We start from the raw sequence: 27,373 nt of genomic DNA on the forward strand, positions 1-27,373 counted from the left end.
GTCAAATTGCACTTGTGACTGATGCTATCCTGAAGTGGAAGCTCTGCCCCAGGGACTTTCATCAGAGCATGGATTTCTCTCCAAACATGCAGGATTTAATACACTTGGATTTCTTTTTGTGGCATTTCGCTTTGGTTCCTTTTACATTAAACCAATTGCAGTTCTAACAATCCTTTCAACAGGGCATCCTATTAAATACAAATGCTTTTGTTCCTGAAAAGTTGTCTACTTTTTTTTTTAAAGTTTGCATAATAAGAGTCTCTAGTACATTGCTTTCTCAGTGTGATCTTTTGTATCAATTCAAAGCTAAAGTGTCTGCATAGAGGCTTCTTGTTGTTTTGCTGTATAACAATGATTTCATAGGAAGTTCAGGAGAAACTGAAAGCATTGTTAGGTAAACAACTAAGCAACTGCTACTCAGAGTGGCTTTGGATTCCCTGATGTACTTACTACTTGCCACCAGAATGGGGAGAAGGCTGGGCTACGTGAACAGCTGGACAGGCTCAGATTGTCTCTTCTCAGCAAGAGCTGATGCCCCTTTAAGGCAGAAAATAAAAATCTTCTTCGTTAGGATTTCATCTTCCTTTGCTTTGCCCCCTTGATAAAAGTTTAGTCAGTTTTGAGCCTTTACCTGATGTTTAAAAACTTAAAAAGCATCCAGATGAGTCAAACCATAACACAATGAGCCCTTTGGCGGAATTCATTTTTGAGGTGTTTTGAAGCAAGACAAAATATTTCATAAAAATTGGCTGGATTATACAAAACTGTAAAGCCCCCCCATGCTCATAAAGCCTGGGTGGGGCTGGGATGACTGTGATGCACAAACCAGTGCTTCACAGTGAACTCTGCTGTCAAATTGGCATTTATTCCAGAATTTTGACTAGGAAAAAAAAAAAAATCTTACTGAGTGGTAGAAGACATCACACATCAACAATTTTGTTACACAAACAAGGCAGAAAAGAAACTGACTTTTATGGTTATTAGAAAATATTTAAATATCTTAAAAACTCATTTTTAAAAGGGCTAATTTCATCTGCTGGAAGAGGAAGACAAATCCAGCCTAATTTCATCCATACAGCTTTTCTTTTAAAAAAAACAAAGGCTTGTGGTATACAGTATAGGTCAATAAATACGTTCTTTGGGTATAGAGTTTTAGAGGTTATTTGCCTTTGTTTGTTTGATATTTTTGGAATTTTTAAAGAACAAAATTAAGTTTCTTCCACAATAAAATCTCATTTAAAAGAATAGAAAATAGGTTTTATATCACACAAATACGGCATTTTTATACTTGTTTTCTGAGCAGTGGCCTCAAACAAGTTTTTCTGGTTTCGTTGGGTTTGTTTTGTTTTAAACTCCTGATAGCTTCTTATCCCAAATTACCTGCAAAAGGCTGGGCAAAACAGACTATTTTTTGAATTGTGCTATTTTTTATATTCCATTAAAGGAACATTGCTATAAAAACACTAAAGCCATATTCCCTTCTTGAGGGCTTCTTTCCATTGTGCCTCACACATTTTTCCCCTTGTCACGGGGTCCTCCCCATTGAGGGTGTCTGTCTGGTTAGCTATCACCTACAAAAGACACCATCAGTATAAAAATAAGTCCACAGTAATGTTTATTTCCCCCCAGAAAACATTCGTTTGCCCAGCCAAACTATGTCAAATAGTGGCAAGATGATGTACTCCTGTAAGGAAAATCTCACAGATTTGTAGCAAACAGTCCAGACCACTGTTAACACTGATAAGAGCAATTATGTGGCTGAACTTCATCCAGTGTCCATTTCTAGTATATTCACTGCTACAGACATGGCTTCAGGGAAATTCCTTGTTTAAGTGACAGTCCAGTAGATTTCCACACCTGAGGACCATGGGAAGTTGGGAAAACTCAAGGCATCTTGGAGTCCAGAAATCCAGATGGAGGTTTTGCTTGTAGTGAAAACTGTCCAGTTTGTTTCTCACCGTGGTGCTTTCAGCTGTCAGGGACGGGCCTTCGGCTTGGGGCAAGAAAGGAGAGAACCATCAGTGGAGGCACTGAAAACAAATTATTTTGTGGCTAACAAGAGCATATTTGGGGGAAAAACCTCAGGCAAAAAGCAACCTTGATAACACGAGGTTGGCCTCTCTGAGTCTTGAAAATCCTCAACTAAACCTCTTCAAAGTTATAATGGTTTCAAGCCAGCTTTCCTTCTTAGTTCACTCAAATTATATTTCTTTTTTACTTATGTTGCATATTTGAAATAGTAATTATTAGGTAAGTCCAAAAATAAATTCAGCCATCTGAAGGCTTTTTTCTTAAGTAAACACACAAAAAAGTGAAAATCTTCCTCTGTGGCTGAAACTGAAAATTAAGAAACCACCCTTAAAAAGTTCTTACTGACCTCCTGGCTCTCCAGCTACAGAGATTTCAGTTTTTAGCAGCAGAGAAAACAAAGTTTCTTGGATTTTTGATCCTGAACACACTACTTTTCCAGTGAGATATGTTTAAAAAAAAATCAAAACCCCAACCTAATTTTTAAAATGAGATCTTACATACTCATGAGATCTGCTTCCTTTATAGCATATCTATTTGCCTTACCAACTAAAAAGGTTTATTATCTGATTTATTACATTTAATCTCATTATTACTAAGAAGTTAGTCAATGACATCTTGGGATAATAGGCTTATTTTTTTATCACAGTATCACAGTTCTGTTATCAGCATCCTTATGTTCCACTTTGTAGAATGTTTATTCCTGACACAAAAACAAGGAGTCAGGCTGAGGCACACAGTTCCACGGCAGGCTGGCAAGATTCACTTTTAAAATTATGGTTTAAAATTAAGAGGAATGAATTTTATCTGAAAGCAATTCACAGGCAACAGGCAACAGAATTTGAATTATCCCATTTAAGGTTTTTTTCCTAAAGTGTAGCTTTTTTATTTAGAACATTTATAAAAGTTTTGAGTAAATGTACCACAAGAACACTCAAAATGAGTGCTGGACAAAGAGAAGAACTACCTTTTACTTGAGCAGGATCTGGAACTGGCTATTTATTTCATATTAAAGAGAATACATGAATTATAAGCACATGAGGAGGCATTTAATGCTGGCTTAGTTTGAGACAAGATTTCCTACCTGATGAAACAGAGAATTGTTCATCAGTCCTTGCGTCCCTGGGATTGCACCAGTGTGTTTCGCATGAACATTGTTCACCGATGTCAATTTGGCAACTTTGTTTGATTTGCTGCTGCTGCTGTTGATGCTGCTTGAACCAGGTGAGCACTTTCTTTTCTTTCCTATTAATTTGTCAAGGGAAGTATGTGAATGTGAAAAACTGCTGTGTGAATTTACAGTCAGCTCACTAGACTGATGAACAAACGGCCCTAAGGAGAGCGTGGAGTCGCTGCTGTTCATCATCACACTCATTCTCTTTATGGATTCTGCAGGGCTCCCGGTTGGAGGACCCCTCCCTGATTGGTCATGTTTGAGGCTAACAGAGTTAGCTTTGCTAGTCATACAGTTGAGGCCAACGCTGTGGGACGAAGCTGTCACTGACGGATGATAGGAGGTCCCAGAGTTTCCAGAGTTAACCACACAGTTTTTTCTAAAGGACTCTGTGGAATGAGAAGGTGCGAGCAGTGCGGAACTGTTTTTACGGTTCTTTCCTGAGCCGCCGCTGCTACTACTGACGCTGCCGGTGCTGTTACAGGTGCCACTGCCAGCAGGAGATTCCTTAGGTTTAAAAGATTTGCTGGATTTCATTTTCTGAGGTTTGCTGGCCATAGGTGAAGGTACAGAGGAAAGCACTGTAGGTGTTGAAGGGGAAGAAGACACTTGTCTTGATTGCATACTGCAGACGGGATCCACTGCACCCAGGGCAGCGGGATTGGCGTTGAGCGTCGTCCCGTGCGATGGTACCGATTTGCTGTTCAGAGACACACAGGAAGGAGAGACCAACGCTGGCGAGGACATAACCGTGGTGGGTAAGAGGAACCCTGCTGCACTGACACCGTGCTGAGAGGCAGGCATCAGGTTTGTCCGATGTGGGGCACGGACTGATGCTGTGTTACTGGAGGCTGGAGGAATTTTCCTGCAGGTGAACAGAAAAACAAAGATAAAACCCCACATAGCCACCATTCTTCAGACTAATACCCCTATATACTAATAATGCTACCTTAAAATGGTTGCATCTTGGGGTTGATTAATGCCTCTGTTTATATTAAACTGATAGTTAATTGTTGCAAAAAATGCAAAGCACAGACCATCAACCTTCAGTCTGAACACAAGATTACTTTCTTTAACTAGAATCAAAAGGCTCCATGTACTTCTAAAAACACCAAGAAGAATAAGAACTCTTTCACTTCTACTCACTTCCACATCTGTGAATTAAGATGCTTCTCCAACATGAAGTCAAGTGCACATCGAATATGGTTCCACCGCTTGTCAAAGACGTAATAACCTCTTCCAATTTGCTGACTACCAAATGTGCAAAACTGAAAAGACATAATTTTTATTGGTGCTTTCTACTTTCACTGACAACTCTCTGAATAACAATTTGTTTATGATAAATATGCTTTTAGCTGTTTAAGTGGAGGATAAAAAAAATAAATAAGAGTTTTTATGTCTACAGCCCAACAACTATTTTAAATTTTTGGCCTTGGTATATTGAGATAATTTTCTTGCCTTCTGATATTCCCATACTTAATAGGAGAAATCAAATTTGGCTTTAATCAAATCCTTCGATTAAACAGAGAAGGTTAGCAGTATGTCTGTTTATGTATAAACATTACACACACAGACACATACTTATGTAACATCTGCTTCTGAGGACCTATCAGCTATCAGCTAGAAGTCTGTTTCTAAAAATAATATAATTTGACATCCAGGGCAATAAATTTGCGTTTAGTTATACTAACAAACTTCTGTCAAAATTTAAATATTAAAATACCATACTGCTATCTTTAACATGATGTTGGTAACTTGAGTAAAAAAATGTGGGTGTAGAGGGGGGAGTCCAATAAGAAAATTGCACCAAAAAGACACTGTTTACTTATTCCAAAACCACAGCCCTTTAGAGCAGTTAGCAATTTCATCTTTAGTATTCTGGCATTTTGTTTTCTTTTAGATTGGGGAAGTGAGCTATGAACACATTTTTTTAGCATGTTTATTTTGCAACTAGTTAAACCTTCGCTGCCTACTAGGCCACAAAATAATTTTCTCAAAATATAGGGAGGGGGGGAAAAAAAATTAAAGAAGAAAAAAAGTATCACATAAGCCCACAGAAAACCACCCCTAAAACCCCAAAGTAGCTTGTTTACACAATTAGAGCCAGAGACAGACTGAGGTTAACTTTGCAAACGTACAGCGGCTGGTTGAGGATGATGACCTGAATAATGACAATCCAGTTTTTCAACAGGCTCTTCTTTTTCATCACATTCTCCCTCATCACTGGATAACCGAGATGCTGGCTCAGCTGCAGGCAAGGGAGGGTGTGGGGACTCGTGGACAGAAGGAGACTCGCTGGGGGCATTTCCACTGTGCTGGGCTGGACAGCCTGGAGGCCTGGGCAAGACAAGCAGTAACCAGGTGTTATTGAACCCAGTCCAGATAAAAATTCCACCCTTTAAGTGCTTATTATTTCTGAGAGAAAGAAATCTACATTAACAGATCCCTGGTGTTGTCCACGGTCTTGTAACCTGCCAAGGGCAAGGACAGAGTGTGGTGGTACCCCTGGAAAAGCAGCGCTGCCCAATTGTTGCTCAACTGCTTCCACTGATTGCAAGTCAGCTTTTACTACTTCAAACAGTAGTTTTACTACTCCCTCCTCGCCAGGAGTTACCCTCAGCAGGTAATTGCTAATTGGAGACAGGCACCAGGCCTGCAGCAAACACACTGCCCCATCCAACAGATCCGTATCTCTCCCTCAAAATCCACCTCATCCAGCTCCCCAGTGCCCATTTCATACCACTGCATCTGCAGATTTTCCTTACCTTGGAAGACTGGGGGGGTGAGGTTTGGGTTTATTAGGTAATAAAGGCTTTGATTCTGTAAGAGTAACTCCATGAGAATTTTGGTGCAGCTCCTGGGAAGTTTTAGTAGGTGAGGGATGTGGTTCCCTGAGAGGGGGCATCTGCTGATGATGATCCGAATGTCGAAGAAGTTCCTTTTCCCTGGTTTTGCTTTTGTGCTCAGCTAATAACACATCAAATCGTTTTCTTCGACCCTGTACAGCCCTCCGCTGGGTTAAGGAATGTGTCTGCAGAACCAGGAATAAATCATTAATCCCAGGGTATGGCATTTGTGGAAGTCAAACAATCAAAACATGTGTCAAGAGCACCAAAACAGAGAAAATCATCACAGTCCTGGTTTAGTAAACAAATGGAAATATGACTTAGAAAACAAACTTTAAAATTGCTTGGTGGATGATTATATCCTTGTCTGATGCAGAATAACAAACCCAGCAATCTGGTAAAAGGCTTCTTTCAAACTTCTTTTTAAAAACCAAACTGCCAAATTTTTAATAAGGTTAAGACTAGGACTAAAAACCTTTTTTTACATTGATATTTCAACTGCCAACTCCTGCAAAATTAAGAAGAGAAAATATTTACTTCCACTTCAAAAACTATTCAACAAAATAATGTTTAAAATCAGACTTCTAATGGGAGACCTGAAAAATATTTAGAAAAGTACTGTGCTGCCCTCTATAAACGAATATATTCCTTGAAAACAAATGTAATCAAATAGATATTGAAGAATTCAAAACATCCAGCAGAATCCAGAGTCAGAACTCAAAGTTCTTTGAGTGTCCTGAACACTACAGACAGTAAGATGTGTATGTGTATAAACAGCACCAATTCTAAGTAAGGTGAAGTAAATGGAAGCTATTTTTCTGAACTGTTAAAGTCACATACAATACCTTTTTAATATTGCACAAAAGGTTTGATTTGGTTCTTTTCAGCAGGTAAAAATTTTTATCACATAATTCAGACACAAATAGCAATTTCAAAAATTATTTTGAGTAGTATATCCTAAAAAATTCTTGAGAAATGATTTTACTCTTTCTTTTTCACTTTTAATTTGCCTATTTCTCTTGTGAAATCTTGCAGCTTTTCCCTCCTCTATTAGCAAAACAATTTCCTCCCCTCTGTAATTCCAAAAGGGCAATGTGTTCAAGTTCAGTTCCTCTGGGTCATTAGTGCCAGCTTCATGTACCTTTGTTCTGTAGGTGGTTTATTTACCAGAGTTTCCCAAACTGAGGGTAGAACAGCTTTGCAGGAAAGCACCAAAATATTACACAAGTGCAGGGGATCTGGATTCTTGATTCCTTGGGAGCAAGTGACAACCCTCTGTCCCCCCAGGGTTTTGGAGCCAGAGGATACATTTTGTCAGAGCAAAAGGTTTTATGATTGTTTAATTTAGAGTTTGACCTCTAGGCGTGCTCCATGGCTCTTTCAGGAGCTGGCTGTAGCAGTACATCCAGCAGCATTAGCATTTACACAAATTCCTACCAAGAACCTGCTGCAGACTGCTGGGGGGAGAGGAAAGAGTGTGAAAAGGGAAGAGCTTGAATTATTTAAATCCTGCACAATATTTTCAATGCTTATGAGGAATTTTGAAATTCATGATCTACAACCACAAGCTTACCCCCAAAAAGAGGAACGTGCTGCCCCCTGCTACACGTGGTGTACTACATGTGGAGTGACACAGCCTGTCCCATGTCAACATCCATGTTTAAAGGGTTTATACAAAAATACAAATCTCCAGTTTACTTTGAGAAATGCTTCCTGAATAAATAATTAACTGAACTTCAAAAACCATTTCTTCTTGGTTCTGAGCAACATGTTTTGAGAGGTATCACTTACAGTGGTAATTACCAACAGCAAAAAAATTGCAGTTCTCAGTTTTCTATCATGTTCCTCAAGAATATGAATAAAAACTTCAGATAATCTTATCCTGATTCAGATATCCTACCTTGCATGTTAAAGACCTAGTACAAGGTTTCCTGGTTTCCACATCAATGACACCACAGTAAATATCAGGATCAAATTCTCTCTCTGTCAAGACACAGTATTGAAAAGTTAGCAAAAGACATTTTGAAATACTAACATTTAGTTTCATCATAAAAATTAATTATATTGGAAACTTTTCAAATATGATACAGGCAAATGTACAAATAAAAATGCACATTAAAATTGTACAAATGAATTTTTCTACACTCTCAGGAAGCTTATGGCGTGCTAAAATACAGATCTCAAGTCCACAAACACCTCTAAGTGTCCTCAAAGGAGGATTTGATGCTCCCTTTTAGGAGCAGAGATCACCATTATGGATTGTGACAAACAAATGGTGGGTTTTTACTTGTTGGCTTTGGTGTCAAGAACTTTTCTACCATTCTACTAACACTTAAAATAATTGTGTTAAAAAGTGTAAAGAACAGACTGGTTTTTTTCAGTTTATCAGGTGCTAGTTTTTGTGTTTTCTGTGTACATTTGTATACTTCCATATAAAAAGAAGGAAACTAAAATCTTTAGAGATAGTAAAACAGTGTAATTTTAAAACTGTCAGAACTGACAGGCATTTGAGATCTGTACAGGTTTCTGAAAGGAAAAGCCAATTTCAAGGTGTTTGTATCCTTAAAGTGTCTGTCAAATTATAGATTTAAATTATAATATTTAAAAACTCTTCCTATAATTTACAGCATTATAGGAGTTTTTATTTACTTCTGGAACTTATTTCCGTATATATATTTCTACTAAAAGGAATATAGCTAATAATAACTTTAAAAAATTACCTGACAATCTTTTATGTAAAAATTTCCTATTATTCGTATTTTCTTCAGGTTTCTTTTCCAAAAATGGAGGCACAGAGAGAAGACCTTTACCATTCAGTATCTGTCCAGGGGAAGGCAAGGGTGGCTTTGGTATTGAGGGACAATTAAGGCCAGTCTTTATTGAGGAACTCACAGTAGTAGAACAAGTTGGACCAACAGCAGCTTTCAGTTGGGCACCATCTATCTTTGGATGAATCTTTTCCACTTTGACAGATGGAGTCATACTGTTATTTAGGAAAAACAAAGAGAGAAAAATTGGAAAAAAATAAGCCAAAATATGTTATTATTTAACAACACTCTAATCTATTCCCAATATAAATGCAAACCTTCCTCCTACTATCTTTCTAATTTTCACATTTCTTATGATATCCATAATCTCTCCTGTCCTTTTTTTCCTGACACATCAGAGTGTCCAGGGACTTCAGAAACCATTATTTGCATTCATGGACAGAGAGCATCACTGCAAACTGTCCAAAGCAACTGCAATGAACCCGTTACATCCAGTGAGAAATGCACCATTCTGTAGCAGTAAATTTTACCAGCATTGCTGTCATCTCACATGTGCAGGTTGAAAATCATCTGAATCGGAGCTAAAACTCCCTTATGATCAAAGTATGCAGATCACATCAAAGAATTAGGAGCCTCTAGTAAAATGACCTTTATTCATGGTGATTTAAGATGCAGCTTTGCAAGAGTTCTTCCTCAACACAGACATGAGCATTAACTACAATCTTTGACTAGGCTGTGGGAAAAGATCTGAAGGAGTTTAAAATTATTATCTTCTAAACCAAAAATGCTCTGAAACAAAAGGAAACTTTCTTGACATAGCAGTGTCTATGCAAGTAATGACATTTAACTCTCTTTCAAAAGGCACACTCACATTTTGTCATGGGGAACTTTGCTGTGCTGTACCGAATGCATTAACCTGTTGTTTCCGCTGATCTGCAGCTTGTCTTTGGGTGATTTCAACAACTTGGAATTTGATGATGATGCACTAGTACCTCCACTGGATGAACGACTGCTCCCACTTCCACTGCTACCTTTGTTTTTTGAAGGGAAAGATGAAATGAGGGAAAATACTGAAGAGGAGGGAGGAGTCAAAGGCGGCTTGCTGGAGGAGCTGTGTCTTCTTTCTGAAAGAGTGAAAAGGGGTTTTAAGCTCCCATATAGAATGAATTTGTAAATACTTCATGTCATTTGCTCCATTAACATTTTTCCTTTATTGTCTTGGGAGGTTCCCTGCCACACACAGAGCATAGAGGATTCAAGCCTCTCTATAATCCATGAGGTTCCACTCAATGCTGGTCTCCAGAGGGTTACTGGAATCTCTTTGAGCTTTGGGAGCTGCACATCTCAGCCACTAAAGCTTAGCTCTCCCTGCATCTCAAACAATCAGCTCTGGACCTCAGACACACCAAGCCAAGAGAACCCTGTTTTCAGGCCTGGCAAGCTTAAATGTCACATTCCCTTAAAGGATAAGAATTATCTGCAAGTATGTCTCCTAATTGTCAAAATTATATTGAATCCAACATTTTCACTTTTACTTCATGACAAACTTCTGGTACAACCTATCAGACCTCCAGTATGGAAAACCTCTGAGAACATCAGCTCAAATATTGACCTACACTGGGTTTTTTGAGCATTCTTGGTTTTTGTTTGGTTGGGTTCTTCCGCTCTTGTTTCTATTTAGCAGCAGGACCACCAAAAGCAGCAACAGATATTCTTCTACAAAAACCTGAGTATCTGAATTGAGAGGTCAGATTCCATCAATGGACATGATTTTTAATTTACACCAAACCATGAAAACTTCTATGTTGCTAGCACCATTTCAGGTAAAACAGTGTCTATTGTACAGGTAGTTCTTTAGAACCACGAATTCTCAAAACACCTGGCAGCTTCCAGCTCTGCCTTCACAGACAGGTAATGTCAGTGTGCTCACTGACACATGGACACCTGTGATTCCTCGAGGATTCCCTGTCATCAACCCACTTAGAGACACTTCTGTCAATCAAGTAAATGAAAACCACAGATCTAAGAGACACAAGAAAGAGATCTGGCAGGGGAGTGCAAAGGCAGTGGTATCACCTCTTTTGCAGCCAAGTATTGTTAGAGGTGCCCAAATCCACCATCGATCAATCTCAGGATCACCTTACAGATTTTGACTTGAGTGAACTGTGGAAGCAGCAGGCTACAAATAGAGCCAAGAGTGACAGCCAAGTCCAGTGCAACCTGTGCAGAAGCCTGTAATGCTCTGGGAAATGTAAATTAGTACATCTGTGTTCTGCTTCTATGACCTATCTGGAAGTAGCACTTGATATGTGTTCATTGGCTTAGAAAAATAAAAGTAATGAATGAATATAGAGCTTGGACTAAGAAAGAAACTGAAGGAACTCCTGTGTGTTTCTCTCTTTAACTGCAACAATGGGTGCAAACTACCTAACAAATCATCTGCAAAATTTTACTAAATACTCATCACTTCTGGATTGATAATTACCAGGAAGTGGAGAAGTCAAGTGTGAAATGCCTGATAAAAATACCAAACAAATTCAGTAACTTATCATCCATCTCAAGGAACAACTCCTTTAAAATTGTAATATTTAAAACAATTAGTTATCAAAGTCATCCACTTAGCTTTCTAGAACCAGCTGCCACTGAAGAGTCTGTAAATGAAATATTTTAGCACATTTATGCTCTAGTAAATGCCTGTGCTTCTAGTATGACGCAACGCTTATTGCCAAATGGCTTTTTATAGCAATGGCAAGAATCCCTGAGCAGCTCTGTTACTATTTGAGGACCATTTGAGTTCAGTGATGCTACACCCTGTGAGATAATGAGAAACATTACTCAATACTCTTCCCCATTCTGTATATTTAGAAAATTCAAAATCCAAGTGCTTATGACAGTCACAAATAATCTGCAATGAGCCAGTGGATGACTAATGCAATCCTTGGGAGTTTGTTATGATGACGTTGTCTTTCTGAAGGAAGTGAGAGTATTACTTTCTTGAAAAAAACCTAGATGAGAAGAAGGGACTAGAATAAAACTGACAACCTCCTTGCATGCCATCAGTTAGGAAGAAACTAGACAAAACAGTAATCTCAGCTATTTATCTGGATGATAGGAGTATTTCTCTTCTGGCAACTGCAAACTGAGATGCTACTGCTATTTGCATAAATGTTCAACAGCACCAGGCTCAACCAAGTGAGTTTAACAGAAAATGTTTTAAATTGGTGATAACAAAAAAAAAAAAAATTACCTAAGAGAGCAAATGCTAATGGCTGATCACACACAAGTTTACAGTCCACCTGTCAGAGAGAATTTCCATATACAGACACACACACCCAGAAAAAAACCCATCTAATTAACTTTTTCTAGAATTCTGGGACAATTTCTGAAAGAGACATTGTAACGCTGCAGGGCTGTGAAATCTTCACTTACCGCTTCTGTGCGTAACCATGATTTATGTTGTCTATCAACAAAACAAGAAGAATTTTCAGCTCATTTTTCATAACCTGCCTAGACCTATTTTTTTGTTGACATACAAACAAATTGAGCTAGGGCTGCTACTACAATTTGCTTATATTTAATGTTTTACTCTTTTTATAACATTCATGGTTTTAAATGAAACCTACTTAAGAACTGTTTTGCAAACCATGTGAAGAGCACTGAAGTGTCATCTTAATAGAGAAAGCTAATATTATTTTTGAAACCAGACGTGTTAAGAACTGCATATTTGATCTGAATGAGTATAGTCACAGACAGACTGACACAGTTTTTACTGGAAAAATTACTACACAAACTGCCACTGAATAATCAAGACCACCATGCTTTTCATGCTAAGCATATTACAATAATAAATTCTACTGATCTTCTGCCAATTTAACATAGCTCCCATTTGTCATTAATTGTCTCAGCCTGAAAACATTAAAAAATATAACTATCTCCAGGTGTTCACTTTTCAAATTTTAAAGGTTCCCTTCACATAACTCTTGAGAGGAACATAATTTTTTAATGTCATGATTGCTTATATAGCAGATCAAAGTGATACTTCCATTTCTGCACCTGTGTATGATGATTCTAAACTCTAAATTTAGGGGAAGGATGGGTTTTATTGTTGATGCTTCGGTTTTGATGTTGATTTTTTTGTTGTTGTTGGTTTGTTTTGCTTTTTAAATATCAGAAAAATGTAAGTTTTGGCTTTGGACAAAGAACGAGAAAGCCTTACTTGATGCCACAGCACTGGTAAGAATCTGATCTAAAACGACAGCTGTGTTCAACACTAAACTTTACCAATAAACTCCTCCTTAAACACCTTCGCATTTATACAACAGGACTGTGACACTGTGGAGAAGGGCTGGACAGAGTAGAAAGCTGTGGAAAGAGAGACGGCGTCCCAGCAAACGCTGTCTCTGCTCCACGACCAGGATAACTGTTAACTATCAAGTTGGAAAAACACAGCATCTCTGTGCTATAGCTGAGCAAGTATTATATATGCATCAGGCCAAAGGACACAGCACTTCCTGATAAAATAGATATTGATATCATAGACCTCTTCCCGAGCTTAAAAAAAGCTTTACCTGGCCCTTAGTCTGGCTGCCAATTTTGTTTGGTTTAAAAATCCTGTTTTTCATTGTCTATTTCCTACTAAACATGCAGCAATCTCTGACAAAATGCAAAAAAAATTAACCTGGAAGGGGCAGAAAATAAAAATAAGGGAAAAAAAAAAAGAGAAAGCTTCTCATCGTGTTTGGCTACTACTGCTTATTCTTCTATCAATGAGTAAACAGCTGGACTTACTGTGATTCCTAACTTATTGCTGTATTAAAAGATGATACCCTTTTATAGAAAAAACATTTGATTTTTCATAAAATGCCACTTTATTTGCAAAAAAAAATTAAGACAAAAATTAATTTAAGAGCAACAAAAATCTTAAAAATTTTGAAGACATTCCTCCCAGGTTTATGCTTATTTCCCAAAAGCTAGCAAGTATTTTGAGCTGTTACTCTCTCTGAGCATCAATTAATAGCTTTGGGCAGCAGATACAAGATGTACAGATCAAGTTTCACAAACCCATTTTTTTATACTGACTCCTTACATAAGTACTGGGCAAAAAGTCAAAGTGCCCTGTGTCAGTGCTGGTGCAGCTGCAGTACAAACGAAGCACACCCAGGAGCACACACACGGGTTTGGTTCAGCTAGACATGTTGGAACTTCAGTGAACATTCAGAAAAAGAGTTAGCACAGCTTAAGAGTATTGTGTAGCATAAGAGTACTCCTCAAACTATAGGATTAGATGTGTATTTTGAAACAAAGCATAAAAAAACCTTTATGCTTAAGCAATTGTTATTTCATGTCTGTATCACAAAGTGTAAGCACAATAATAGTGAAACTTTAAAGAAACTTGTCATTTTCTCGATCATACTGAGCTACTGTGTGTCTTGTTATCTGAGAAATTTATACAGGTATCATAAAACAAACATCTTCTACCTGAGGATAAAAGTTTTCTGTCAGTAAGAGTATTTAATTCCTAGAATAATGGAGAGCTAATTGCCTTGGTCTTCTCACTTCTCCAGGAAGCTCAGATCCATGACATGACAGCAGAGCACAGACAGTGCTATGGAAGCGCACCTCAACATAGCTCCAGATTTTACTCAGCAAGCAACCAAAATCCCTTTTGCAGCTCTAGTCCACCAGCACTCTGATCTCACCACAACAAAGATAAAATAAAATTGGTCCATGAGGATTTTGCAGTAGAAACTGGGAACTAAAACAATCACAGGCATGGCAGGCAAATTACTCTTCTTTTGCTGCTGCCCTGGCAGTGTGCAGCTGCTTGGTCTGTGCAGGAGCTTGATCTGCTGCTCACTCACTTACTGCTGCTTCATTATCCTGCTCTAATCACGGGACCTAGATACCAAGGATTCTGCCTTAATCTTCCACTGATGTCCCTTTAATCATGCCATCAATTCTGTGCACACTCTAAGTCAGGATGAGGTCACTCCAACTGTGTGGTATTTGATCTTGCACATTTAGCTGAACAGAGAGCAGCTGAACAAAGCCACCTTCACTTCAGCAAGAAGGTGACAAAACAGAATATTTCTGGAGCCCAAGCAACCAGTATGACAGACCAACAAGGCCTGATGGGCCCCAGTACTATCTGTCATGTCCTGAGATGCTTTGTCTCACTGTTTCATAAAAAAACATCCATTTGCATCTGGCAGCAGGTATTATTAGTTTATCAGTGTTAGCAAAACCACAAGAAGAAACCAACTGACAGTCACATATGCTTGTGGCACTGAGAAACAGCCATATATAATATCTTTTAAACAGATAATGGCCAAGCAATACTGAGGCAACCTTATGTCTTGCACTTCCTCACTTGAAAAATATTCAGCACAGTTAACTTTATTATTTTCCCAGACATTTATTTTGGAAAACTAAAATCCACTCACAAGTGATCACTGTGCAAAATGTGTTGAATACAGGTGTGTTAAATTATGCATTAGCAGGGTCAGTTTTGTTGCTGCCACTGAAGTAAAGAGAGGCAGAAATGGAAAGTGATCATCCTCACTAGTAAGATTCTGAATGTCAACTTCAGTACTTGGAAATATTTCAAAGAGGAAATAATTATGTAACTATTATTTAGGATAAATTATTATTTTTATGGTATAATTACAGCATAGCCAGGATGGGTTTTAATTCTCTAGTAACACACACTACCTGGGCAGGAATGCCATCTCCTCTATGGTACCTGCTGCAAAACAGCCCCAAATCCAGCACACCTCCCCTGACAGCCAAGATTGCCGCCACAGGAAAGAAAGTGAGGAGCAGATTGCAAACACATTTATTAGGAATGCAACAATAAATTAATGTATTTCAATAAATAACCTTCAAGTATCTCCCTTTCCCAACTGCTGCCCCTCCACAACTGGTTTTTTAATTTTTCCTTATTTGTTACTAATCCTTTCAAAACCCCATTGTATTCAGCACACAAGTAGTTCTATAATCAATTTCCACATGATTTAAAATTCCTCCATAAAATACATGGGTTTTCCCCTAAGAGATGTAAAATAGCCTTTGAAGCATTAAGCATAGTGCCATCCCAAGCCTGCAGACAGACTGGGGTTTTCTGTGTTGCGTAGTGGCAAACTGGAATTAAGGACACTCCCATCAGGCTTGCTTGAGCTATTCAGAGCCCCCTCAGACCAATAAAACTCTTGAGAACAGTGTGGGAAAACTGATAGAAGCAGGACACTAAATTATTCATGGAGCAGAACCACAAGCAAAAATGGAGCCAGGGAGACCAACTGTTGGAACATCTCCCCTCATCACCCAGAGAAAGATGTTCACCCCATCCTCTCTCTGATGTCACACCAAATGCAAGGCCTTTAACATCCAAGCCCAAACTTGGTACAGTTCCCCAATGAACTTGCCAAGAGGAGTGGTCAGTAACTGTCCTGGAAATCTGTTAGGCACTGAAACACAAATATGGCAAAGTTATTGTGGAAGGACAGTAGAGTGTCCTAGATGGTAATGGGGCCATGGAGGGATTACAACATCCACACTATGAACACTAATCTCTGTGTCGCCTGTGGATGACATGACAATACCTGTCTGATTAAAAGGCAGGTATTAAGTAAGTCATTCTTCCACTTATCTGAAACAAACTTCAGAAAAGCCAGAGTGATGACAAACAAGAGCACCAAACAAAGGTAAGCAGCACAGATCAGCAGTGCCTCAAGATGCACTGGGGGTCAGCTTTGACACTCTGGGGCAGCTTTCTTAAAAATACAAGACAACGGTTTTCCAGCTGCTTATGTTTACCCTGAATGACAATAAAGAAAAGCTTCAGTTTTCCAAAAAGAAGTATAAAGCAAATTCAAAATACCTCACCCCAGCATTATTGCAAAGTTTAATAAAAACTTTTGTAAACAAAAGATTAATAAAGAATAGTGTGTTGAAAGATGTAAATAAAAAAGGGAAGAACCACCACCTAATTTCTGCTTTTCTCTCTTCTGGCCCACTCTCTACCCAGAAATTAGATTGACATCTCTAACACCATGTTCTTCCTCTTCAGCATCAACAATATTCCTGAGAAGACCTTATCACATAATATAATATCATGTCATGACCTCACATGAGCTCACCTACCCAAATGCCTGCCTGGCTTCCATCCTCCTAATGCTTCTATTCATGCCAGATTGGGAATCAAATGTTTTCCCCTGTAGCTATTTCTTTACCTAACAAACTTTAAATGTTGTATGTTGACTGTCAGAATCAGTTCTGCTACAAAATAAAAGGTGCTGACAATGAAAACTTGCTTAAAAGCTTTTAGTGAACCAAAATGCAAAGGGGGTACAGCTAACTCAAAGTTCTGAAGATGGGCATAAAAGAAAGGCCTTGAATTGGAAAGCTCTCCACACAAAAGAGATCAACAAGAGGGAATTGACTTTGTTTTGAGCGTGGAAATAGGAGGAAATATCACAGGGTGTACCCGAAAATAGTGATGTCAGCTAAGGAAATCACATTCTTTGATTTTGTCACTAAGAAACTAGAGGATAAAAAGACACTGAGCACAAATATTTTTCTTATGTACGGCATGACTAACTAGTGACATCCACTGCCATGATACAAGACCTTTCTAAGATTAAAAACTAAACATAAACACGTACATAGCTATTTGAACCGGCCAACTACAAAGCCCCTCTCTGCTGATGGAAGTGAGGAGGGAGCTCCTGGGGCTCTCTCTGATGTCACACCCGTGTCTCACCTGTCACACCTACAGATGTGACAACACATGTGCTTCCCCTTGGCAAAGAGGGCACTCCACACTGAGGGGCAGTGCCCACGTGCAGGAAAAACTCAAGAAATGAGAACAGCACGGGGTTCTGCCTGCACAGCTAGCACCCCTTTTTCTGTTCTGAAGTTTCAAGCACAAAATGTTTAACTCTTTCACAATGGAAAAGGACCATGGAAGGCAAATCAGTGGTATTGTAATATTTTTCAAATTTCCAAAATTTGAAATCTCTTGAAATGTAAACATACTATTTGCAACATCAGTGGAAAGCAAATAACTTGGTTTCTTCTTTTAAGTCAAATCCTCACATTACTTTACCCCAATTAAACATTTTTAGGCATTAGTAAGTTTCGAAGGATAAAAAAAGATCATTGATGCTTATTTCATTATCACCGATCAATCACAATTGGCATAAAACAACTGTCTTCATGTTTAAAAACACTGACCACGTTAAACTTTGCACTAATTAAAAATTTACTGCAGCAAAATCCTAGGGAAATCACTAATACAGTCAAATGAGGGCACAGACCTACTGTGCCTGCACAATAGTGTCTTTCAAATTAAATATTACCAGCCTTTTCACACTTCCTTTTGAAAGAATGGAGCAATGCTGTAATTAGGATGTGCTAACTAAAATGTTTGTGCAGTTTAACCTTTTAAATGAAAAACATGACTGCACTTGACACATGCAGGCTGTGCCTGCATTTCCCATTTCCTCCGGAGCCCAGAGGAACAGCACAGACCCCCCTGCCCACAGCCAGCCATCCGCACAGTGTCAGTGTGTGTTTGCCCTGATTTAGAAATTACACGGGTGAGCACGCTCAGAAAAACAAGCTAAAATAAACACATTCTTACTAGTTTCTTTAATTAACATTTTGATTAACAGCTGCCAATTTATCTAAGGGCCTGACGGGACTGCATTCGGCTGTCTAACGTTGGATTGCTATTTTTTTTCTCTCGCCAGTCTCCCCCATCTGAGCTGTGGCTTTTGGGGATTTTCAGGTTTCCGCAGGGAATGAACTCAAAGCAGCGTCTGGCGGATGCTGCCTCTGCCCGGCCTGCGGCTCCGAGGATCAGAGCTCGGCGGTTTGTCCCTGTCCGTGGCCAGCTCGCTGCCCGCCTGCTTTTGGAGCCGTGCCAGACGGCTCCGGTGACATTTCAGAAGGGCTCACGGGGCCGCTTGCAGTGTTTAATCCCTCGCTGTGGGATTTTCCACGCCGTGCACAGAGCTCGCCGAGGCCCGCGGCTCCGCAGGCAGTGCCGCCGGCCACATCCGGGCTGGCCACGGGAGCTCCGGGCCGGCCCCAGCCCTCTCCCTGCCCCTGCTTCACCCGCAAACCTGCTGCCAGCCACTCGGACACAGCCAGGCCCCGGCTCTGTGGACGCTGCTGTGATTCCCACGGAGAGCTGGCAGGCCTTGCCAGTGCCTCCAGGACAATTTCTCCAGAAACGTGCCTGTCACCAGCCGCCCCACCGCGGGTGACATGGGCCAGCCTGGGGCACCCACCACCCCCAGAGCCCCTGCGGTAGCGCTGCTCTGAGGGACAGTCCCTGCCACCCTGGCAGAGACTCCCGTGTGCTTTTCCAGCAGCAAAAACGCACTCCGCTGTTTACTGGCCTGGACTTCCAGATGGGTCTCCACATCCCAAGTCTCTATGCTCTGAGGTCTGAATGTCCAGCACATGGACATTAAAATCTAATTTTTACCAAATGATTAATTTCTGGGCCATTTCCTAAGTAATCACTTATAAAAATTACTGCTGACGAAAGGAATAGGAAAAACCAGTTTGTGGCTTTTGCTCTTATTTTAAGTAACCATAATCAAAGCTGAAATTTTTGGTCTTCCCTCACTTATCAAATTACACACAAATTCATTTTTAAAACCAAGCAAGTTACTTTTTCACTAAAAAAAGAAGTTTGCCAAGAACAGAGGGAGCTGGCTTGTACCAACACCTTTGTGTATTAGCATCAGTGTGTTATAATACTACTTTTCTTCATTAAGAAGGTTTAAACAGAAGAAGGGAGTACCACTTCAGCAGACTGGGCTTTGCTAGGGTTGGGGTTTTTTTTCTTTATTTAAAGCAACTTCCAGAAACCTGGAGGTTACTGCTCCTATTACCAAGCTTAGAAATTAATACTAAATCCTAAACCACAGATACCAAATACTAACATTCCCATGTCTATGCACTCAGAATACTAGACAACAACCAGCTCCTCTGTGGCTCCAGATTTCAAGAAGTTGACAGCTCATGTCACCTACCCATTAATTGTTAATGACAACTGAGGAATACAAAGACATTTCCTTGGATTATGCTCTTTTTAAAACACTACTCCTTCCACCACCAAAATTAGCACCAGTGTTTTGGAAGGATTTGTTCCTACAGTACACCCTCTACTTCACACCCATAATTAAAACTGGGTAAGTCTCCAACAGATTTTAGTGGTTCACAAAATACTTGACTTCAAAATACTATGTTTTACTATGAACTATGTTATACTATGAACCAGCACTGATGTATTTGTTAGAAACTAGAATTCTTAGTCTTTGACTTGGCCCATTCTTATTTTAGGGGCAAGAGGGCAAGTAAGTTTTATTTTGTTGCTTGTTCCACAAATAAACTGACCAAGATCAGGCAACGTAATTCCCACATGGAACAATGCAGAAAGCTGTTTTCCTTCTGGGTAAGAGTGAGGACAAAGAACCCAACTGCTAAGAAACCCCAGCAGCTGGGCATCAAGGCAGGAGCTGGAATGGAAGGGAGAGGCATGACGGGACACTCACACAGGGAGAGAGCGGCCTGGGCCCATGGGAAGGCACACAATGGCACAGAGAATACAATGGGATTTTTTGCCTGCTTATGCTATAGCAGGAGTATGTATGCCAACTGCCTCGATCCAGGCATTTTTACCTATTATTTTCCAATGTCTAAAGGCTTCTGAGTAACACTATGCAGTAAATATTCACAAGGTTTCACCTTGAAATGGGTTGTGCATGTGGCACGGTGAAATCATCTGCTGCCAGTGTACTGTGACAAATGCAAAAGTAATTTTACTTAACGTAGTAAAAGCAACCCATTATGTAAGGCAATGAAAGTAGTAAGTTCTTTTCCTGGTACTAAATATTGCAAGAGGTTTTATTTTCTATCAACAATACTTGATGCCATTGAAAAAGCCCCTCAACATATCAACAACATTAGATTCAATATAAACACTCATACCATCAGTTAATACCTGAGTTCAGAAGGCTAAAATTAGCCCTGCAAGCTGTGATAATGCACTGTGCAGATCCATACACAAAGAACACCCACCTGCACATGCTGCTCGCTCTCAGGGAACGAGGCTGCAGAGAGGAGACTCCTGCTCTGGCATCAGGACAGTGCACGAGGGAGAGAAGCAGTTTGATATGAATCACTGCAGAGAAACTAATTGCCAGGTCTTTGGTGTTACACAATCACCCAAGAAGGACAACTTGAACTGTGCCAAAACCATTGCAATGGAAGAAAGTTTGCTTCCTACCACTCCAGATAAAGAACAGCATCAACTCCCTCTTTTTTTATTTTATTTTCTCACTGAACACATGAAACACAAAAAAGTATTTATATAATTTGTGATGCTATCACTACACACACACATACAGCAGCTCCCTTGTATGAATGAGTACTGCAGAATGTCAAGGAACTGAAAACAAACAAACAAGAATAAAACTGGGGGAGTGGAGAGAACCCAGAAGTTGAAGTATCCTGCACATTTTGCATTGCCAGGAAAATTTATTTTAAGAATGAAAATTCTGACCAATCTTTTACTTGCATTACTTTTCTTGTCTGGTTTTGTTAAGTGAGATAAATACAGCTCTATCACATCTCCTTACACTTGTCTACATTACAGTGTTCTGTATTTCAAAGTTAGGCTGATTTAAACTGAAGAGCTGGATTTGAAATGGTGCCCTCCCATCCCCTGCTGGGTGATGTTCTGAAGATACTGGTGTTTATCATTAACAATAAAAGCAGCATTCAGACAGCAAAGGTAGGACTTCTTGGTACTGTTACAGAAGGAAGGCAGGAAGATCTTTGCTGGCTGGACACCATGAGCACATTCCAGCCCAGTCGTGCACACGTCTTAGTAAATTGGCCAGGAAAAAAAAAAAAAAAAACAAAAAAAAAAACCAAAAAAAACCAAAAAAAAAAAACCAAAAAAAAAAAACCCACAAGAAAAAAACCCCCAAAAACGAAGCAAAACAGGACATGAAACCTGAAGCTCTGTCTGTGCACAGAGCAGGAGGTGCTGCGATGGGAGAGTGCTGGCAAAACACACAGGACAAAGCCACAGACAACCAGGCTTCACTGTCTTCATATTAAGACTCACTTATCCTTTCTCAAAATTCAGCAAACTCAGGCACCAGTTTCACAACCACTTTGAACCGGCTGCTGCGAGCTAATACTGCCACAGGCAAAGAGCATTCCTGCCCTCTCCCCCAGTCGTGACCACTCAGCCTGAGCCTCTGCACCATCTGCTCTGTCCACAACAAAGAGCAGAGCCGTCCGCTCAAAGGCCTGACAGTGTCACAAACCAAATGCCTGCTTGTGCCAAAGCTGGCAGTGAACTGAGCGAGGACTAGCAAGAATTAAACTGTGACTTGATCCCAGGGAGAGGGCTGCAGGCGTAAGAACTGGGCACAAAAACCAACTGGGCTGTGAACTGCAGTAATGATAAGTTTGCCAGTTCCTCGAAGCTTTGAGGGGTACATAGAAAAAAATCAGACTTCCAAGGAATTTAATCTGATTGATATCAACAGTGCATAAGCTGGGCTTGCTTACACTGCAGCCTGCTTATGTTTACATTGAGTACTGTCTAAGATGATTTTGTTGTAAATATTTTGCTTTAAAGAGATTGTTTGGTTACTGGCTACTATTATTATTCTTCCTGGAAGGAAGAGAATAATGGGCCTTGAGCCAACATCAAACATCTTAAAGTTGATCAATTCAGGACTCCAGCGTGGTTACTTAGAAAATCAACTTTACTGCTGTGGGGGGTGCATGGAAAGAGCCCCTTGATTTGCTATGTGACACCACAAAGCCAGCCTTAGTAAAAGAGCAGCAATATCACAAAAAAAAAAAAAAAATAGTGCTACTGCCTTGTGTTTGGAAAAGAGTGCTCTGAAGTACCAGCATGAATTAAATTCCCAGAACCTCCAGAACCACAAGGCAATGGATTTTGAAATACGTGGATTTTTTTTTCACTAGCAGCTGGAGTGTTTTACATGCTGCAGAACAAAACAAATATATTGGGCAAGATTACTGGTTTTGATGTTTTCTTTTCCAAGTGAGCAAGCTTAGAAGTTCCTCAGGTTTCAGAAAACTGGAGCGAGTCCAGAATAAAATAGATGACTGAGTACAGAGGAACAACTTGACAGGCTTGTTGGTGCACAATCAAGTGACAGCATTTTATGCCTTAGTATCAACTCCACTTAGACAACATGCTTGTTTACACCAGAAAACAAAATATAACTGCTACTCATGCAGCTCATGTGCACACATAGAATGAAGGTTTCTCTACAGAATTATGTCATTTCCAGGGACTAAAATCAGGAAAGGACATCGAGTCCATTAGATTTCAAGTGTACAGCCACAGCTATTGTGAATCTCTGCCACCTGGACAAGTGGGACACGGCAGAGGAAATAGCAAACAGCCCAGGAGCTCTGCAGGGCTTTCACCACATCCTATCTGCCAACTCCAGCCTTCTTAGATATGTTCTTGTAATCACAGAAAAAGAAGATAAGTGTGGCCCTAAGGTCAGTGCCTATCCTCAGTCTGAATAGAGACCAGTCCTACAGAGATACAAACTTGGCACTGACCAGTTCCTAGGTGTCATTCTCAGTCTGTGGCAGGCAAGATGTGAGCATCCAGCCTTGCAATATCACACACATATATAAGTTTATAAAATTTCTATGGCTATTAAAGCAGTCCCAGGTATTTTTAGAAGGTAGCTGGTGGATTGCTTTGTGACCCACATGATGACCTTTGGTCAAATAGTACATGTCACTGTGATGGGGAGGGGACTGAACTGTGGCAGTTTTAAAACCTTTCCTCTGACCTTAGGGGCCAGGAGACAGCCAGTGTGGCATCTTTCCAGGCATATACATGGTTACATGTGGCTTGTCAGAGGCTGCAAGCCAAAATGAAACTGAAGAAAATGAGTGCTAGCTAGTCCCATGCCAATGATGAGCAGGGCCAGAGCTTTTATAGAGAACCATATTATTCTCATTATAATCTAGAAAGGTGAAAGAAGTAAAAACAATTACTTCATGAAGCCCACCCTAATACAGCAGAAAACCAAAATGCTTAAGAACCCAGGTGACAACTTCAGCCATGCTGTAACAAAAGAAACACAGCCAATTTTCCTCTTAGCAAGAAGAGTCATGAGTTCCATGTGAGTACCATATGTACCATCACACAGTGATGAACAGCTCTTAAAACACTCAGTGCAGATCACATAAAAATGACAGCTCCAACCCAGCTCTACAGATAATCTACAAACATCGGAAAGTTTTAGGCCCTGACAGGGGCACACCTTCTACCTAATGCACAGAATTCACCACAATGCTCCACAGAAACCAGGGCTTTTCCAAGAGCCAGACATGACAAACAGGTTCTTTGCAACCAGCAGGGTCAGACAGGGAGGACACAGCACAAAACCACTCCTGGCCTGGCAGAGGGGGAAAATCCTGTGGGGTAGAAACATAAGAAGGTAATCTGGCTAAAAGAGAAGGCTTCCTTTTGGAAAGCTACTTCATATAGAATTGTGAATTAAAGGTTTTCTGACAATCTTGCCAAACAACAAGGAAAAACTCATTTATGTAGGAACTGCTTCAACCCTGCAGGAGCCTGGCCTAATTGCATCCTTTACAAAGCAGTGCAGAGGGAGAGTGTCATACCAACCTGGGCAACTCGTTACTGGGGGAAGAGAGAACAGAAAATAGGACAAGAATCTCTTGACAGTGGTCCTTCTTTCTCTAATGCAACTTGGTGAAACAAGACAGGATTGCTGCCTTTGTGACCAGCAGCACTCTGACACTGCAGAACTTGCATAAGGCACAAAATGTTTTTCCTACATTTTTTTGGTACTGTTGAAAAGATTAACCTGCTTCCCAGCTGCACAACAATTGCAGGAACATCTACACACAGTAAAAATTATTATTTTCTATACAAACACTACATTTTGTATTTGTTTCATCAATAGGAGATAATAAGGTTTGGAAGTATTTTGGCTGTTACTGCCTGAGATAGCTAATGATGGCCTATTAGACAATAATATCACAAACTTACATGAAATTACATATAATATTTGTCCATTCCTGTTTATTTTCTACATTTTAAAAATATATTTTTAACCGATCCATACTGTTATGGAGCTCTCACAGACTTGGATAATGCAAGAGCTAATCAAAGAGTGCTACTGAAAAGCTGTTTGAATATTTGTTACAGGTAGACACAACACACCACTTAGAAAGCCGAACTGCCTTCCAGGCCATTTACATTACTTGGATATAATTATTTAGTGTTAAACTGAATTAAGCCTAATGAAAAGCTTAAAAAGGTGGCATTAATTGTATTATTTTGAAAGTGAATTTGACCCTACAGTTATTTATTAACATAAAAAAACCCATATGGTTATTGACTGCTCTTCATGAATAAAGATACACAGCTTTCATTGTATAGAAAGTGCTATACACTCCCTCTTCTGGTTATATCTTAAAAACACAGTTTCTAGACTTAAAGTGTATCATATGTTAGTTTTTAAGTGTATCATATTGCTTGGAGAAAAAAAACCCCTCAAGGCAGTATCATGTTTCTTTTTAAAAAGCCAGCAAACTGGTGATCAAAACCAAATAAATAACAGGTGAAAACTACTTGAGATAATGCCCAACTAAAGTAAGTAGCAGATACTTTTTAGCTGTGCCTAAAACCAAAATGTTATAGATTTCTTTTAACTTGCTAAGAAAAATATTGTCCCAAGTCTTTCCGAAGGCTTGACTCGTGCCTAATGCCTGGTTACCATTCTGTGCACTACTGCTGTAGGTGAGAATATAGATTTTAAAATGCCGCCTACTTTTCCAGAGGTGGCAGGTGAAGTTCCTACAAAACATTGTTTTTATGTTGGTCCAGCATGGATAACTTTTTTCCACCTAGCACACTATACCTCATCTTCCCTGGGGGGGATTCTTCTAATAGCAAAAGCTGCTGAGGGCTACACATACATCCTAATGTCTAAAAAAATACTATTCATACTACAGAAAATGAGATTTGTGGAATAACATTAAGAAGTCCAACAGAAACAGTAAAAGCAATGCAAAAGAAACTAAAAGGTGAACTATTACTAAGTGCACACATATGCATATATCCATCTCTTCCCTTGATGCTCAGTGCCTGATAAAGCCAGGAGATGTGTCCCCAGCAGGACACATTCTTGTTGCCCTCACCCCCCACCAAAATGTGCAAAATCCAAGAACATCACAGCATTACACAAACCACATTAATAGTATTGCTGCCAAAACATTGAAAGAGGAAAAACTTGTGAAAAAGCTTTTGTTTGTTTTGCCCTGTTTAGCCTCTCCTCCTTTCTACCACTTTTACCCCTTGTTACAGAGTAATAAAACCAGCACTGTACCTACTTCATTCTCCCTCCTCCAAGGTAATTTTGTCCTACCTTCCTTATTTAGCTTCCTCCTTATTGTCTTCATCTGTTTCTTTTTACATGTATTTTACTCAAGTTCTTTGTTTTACATTTCCCTTTTTAGCTATTCCCCAGTGTCCTCTCTTTCCCCTCCTCGGACACACTCACACAGACTGCAAACCACTTAATTCCAGCTGTGCTGAGGCAGCCCTGCCAAAGCTGGGCACCACTGCCCCAGGCAGGTACTGCAGAGCCAGCCCTACTGGGTGCACTGGTATCTTCAAAAGAAGCAATGTAAATGATGGTTACTGATGGGATTTCCTATCTGACCTGTGAAGTTGTGCTCGAAGAGAAGAGACCATCCCAAACACAAGAGTTGTTCAAGAGTCAGATGCTGGGATGAGAGGGTACAGTCTGTGCAACTGGAAACTATGTACTTCCATGGGGGGGAAAAAGGGCAAAAAAACCAACCAAAAATTATTTTCTTCATGACAGTTCAATACTCAAAACAATTTTACAAGCTTCCCAGAATACTCCTCCCTGGAATCACAAAGCACTGTGGTATTCACTGAGGTTTGCAGTTCTTGGAATAATCTGCACAGTTCATGAGAACACACTTCTTCCCAAAAAAACAAATGAGAAAGTCCTTATAAATAATTCATCTGCATGTGGTTAGCTTTTGAAATTAAACTACTACTAACCCCACCCTCCAACACCAAGTTTGTTTCTCATCTCTCCAGAATAGCAGAAATTAGTCTTTTTTTTTTACTTCAACTCAGTCTTCTTCCGCCTCCCCAGCTCTTAAACAGGTTGCAGCTTCCTTCTCCTGCAGCCAGCTTAGGGCAGCGAGCCAGACCCTACGTGCCCATGGCCTGCCCTCAGCGTGTGCCACCTCCCCTGGCTGAGCTCCAGCCTGGAGGAGCGGCTTAGGCGGTAGAAAGAACCCTTTTAGCCGAGAAGGAAACCTTCCAAGGATGTGGATCACGTAAACTGATGCAGAATGGCCTTCCCTGACCCTGCAGAAAGTCAGGAATGATGGCTGGGAGAGCTGTGTCCTGCTCCATGCGCCGTTTCACAAAATGAGTTCCGAGTGATGAA

General features: G+C 39.9%; 1 protein-coding gene across 2 annotated transcripts in view; it reads right to left on the reverse strand.

Moving 5' to 3' along the window:
- Positions 1 to 1,597: 1,597 nt before the first annotated feature.
- Positions 1,598 to 27,373, reverse strand: part of ATXN7 (ataxin 7) — an 82,935-nt gene continuing 57,159 nt past the window's right edge. For both annotated transcript variants that reach the window (XM_041460211.1, XM_041460201.1), the window contains 8 exons: positions 9,688 to 9,940; positions 8,769 to 9,031; positions 7,949 to 8,031; positions 5,968 to 6,233; positions 5,341 to 5,539; positions 4,349 to 4,470; positions 3,113 to 4,067; positions 1,598 to 1,993 (listed from right to left, as the gene is read on the reverse strand). In XM_041460211.1, the coding sequence (XP_041316145.1) occupies positions 1,976 to 1,993; positions 3,113 to 4,067; positions 4,349 to 4,470; positions 5,341 to 5,539; positions 5,968 to 6,233; positions 7,949 to 8,031; positions 8,769 to 9,031; positions 9,688 to 9,940 (2,159 nt within the window). In that variant the 3' untranslated portion in view covers positions 1,598 to 1,975. The remainder of the gene's footprint in view (positions 1,994 to 3,112; positions 4,068 to 4,348; positions 4,471 to 5,340; positions 5,540 to 5,967; positions 6,234 to 7,948; positions 8,032 to 8,768; positions 9,032 to 9,687; positions 9,941 to 27,373) is intronic.

Source organism: Pyrgilauda ruficollis, unplaced genomic scaffold (assembly GCF_017590135.1).
Source record: "Pyrgilauda ruficollis isolate IOZ18807 unplaced genomic scaffold, ASM1759013v1 scaffold10, whole genome shotgun sequence".
NCBI classification, from domain to species: domain Eukaryota; kingdom Metazoa; phylum Chordata; class Aves; order Passeriformes; family Passeridae; genus Pyrgilauda; species Pyrgilauda ruficollis.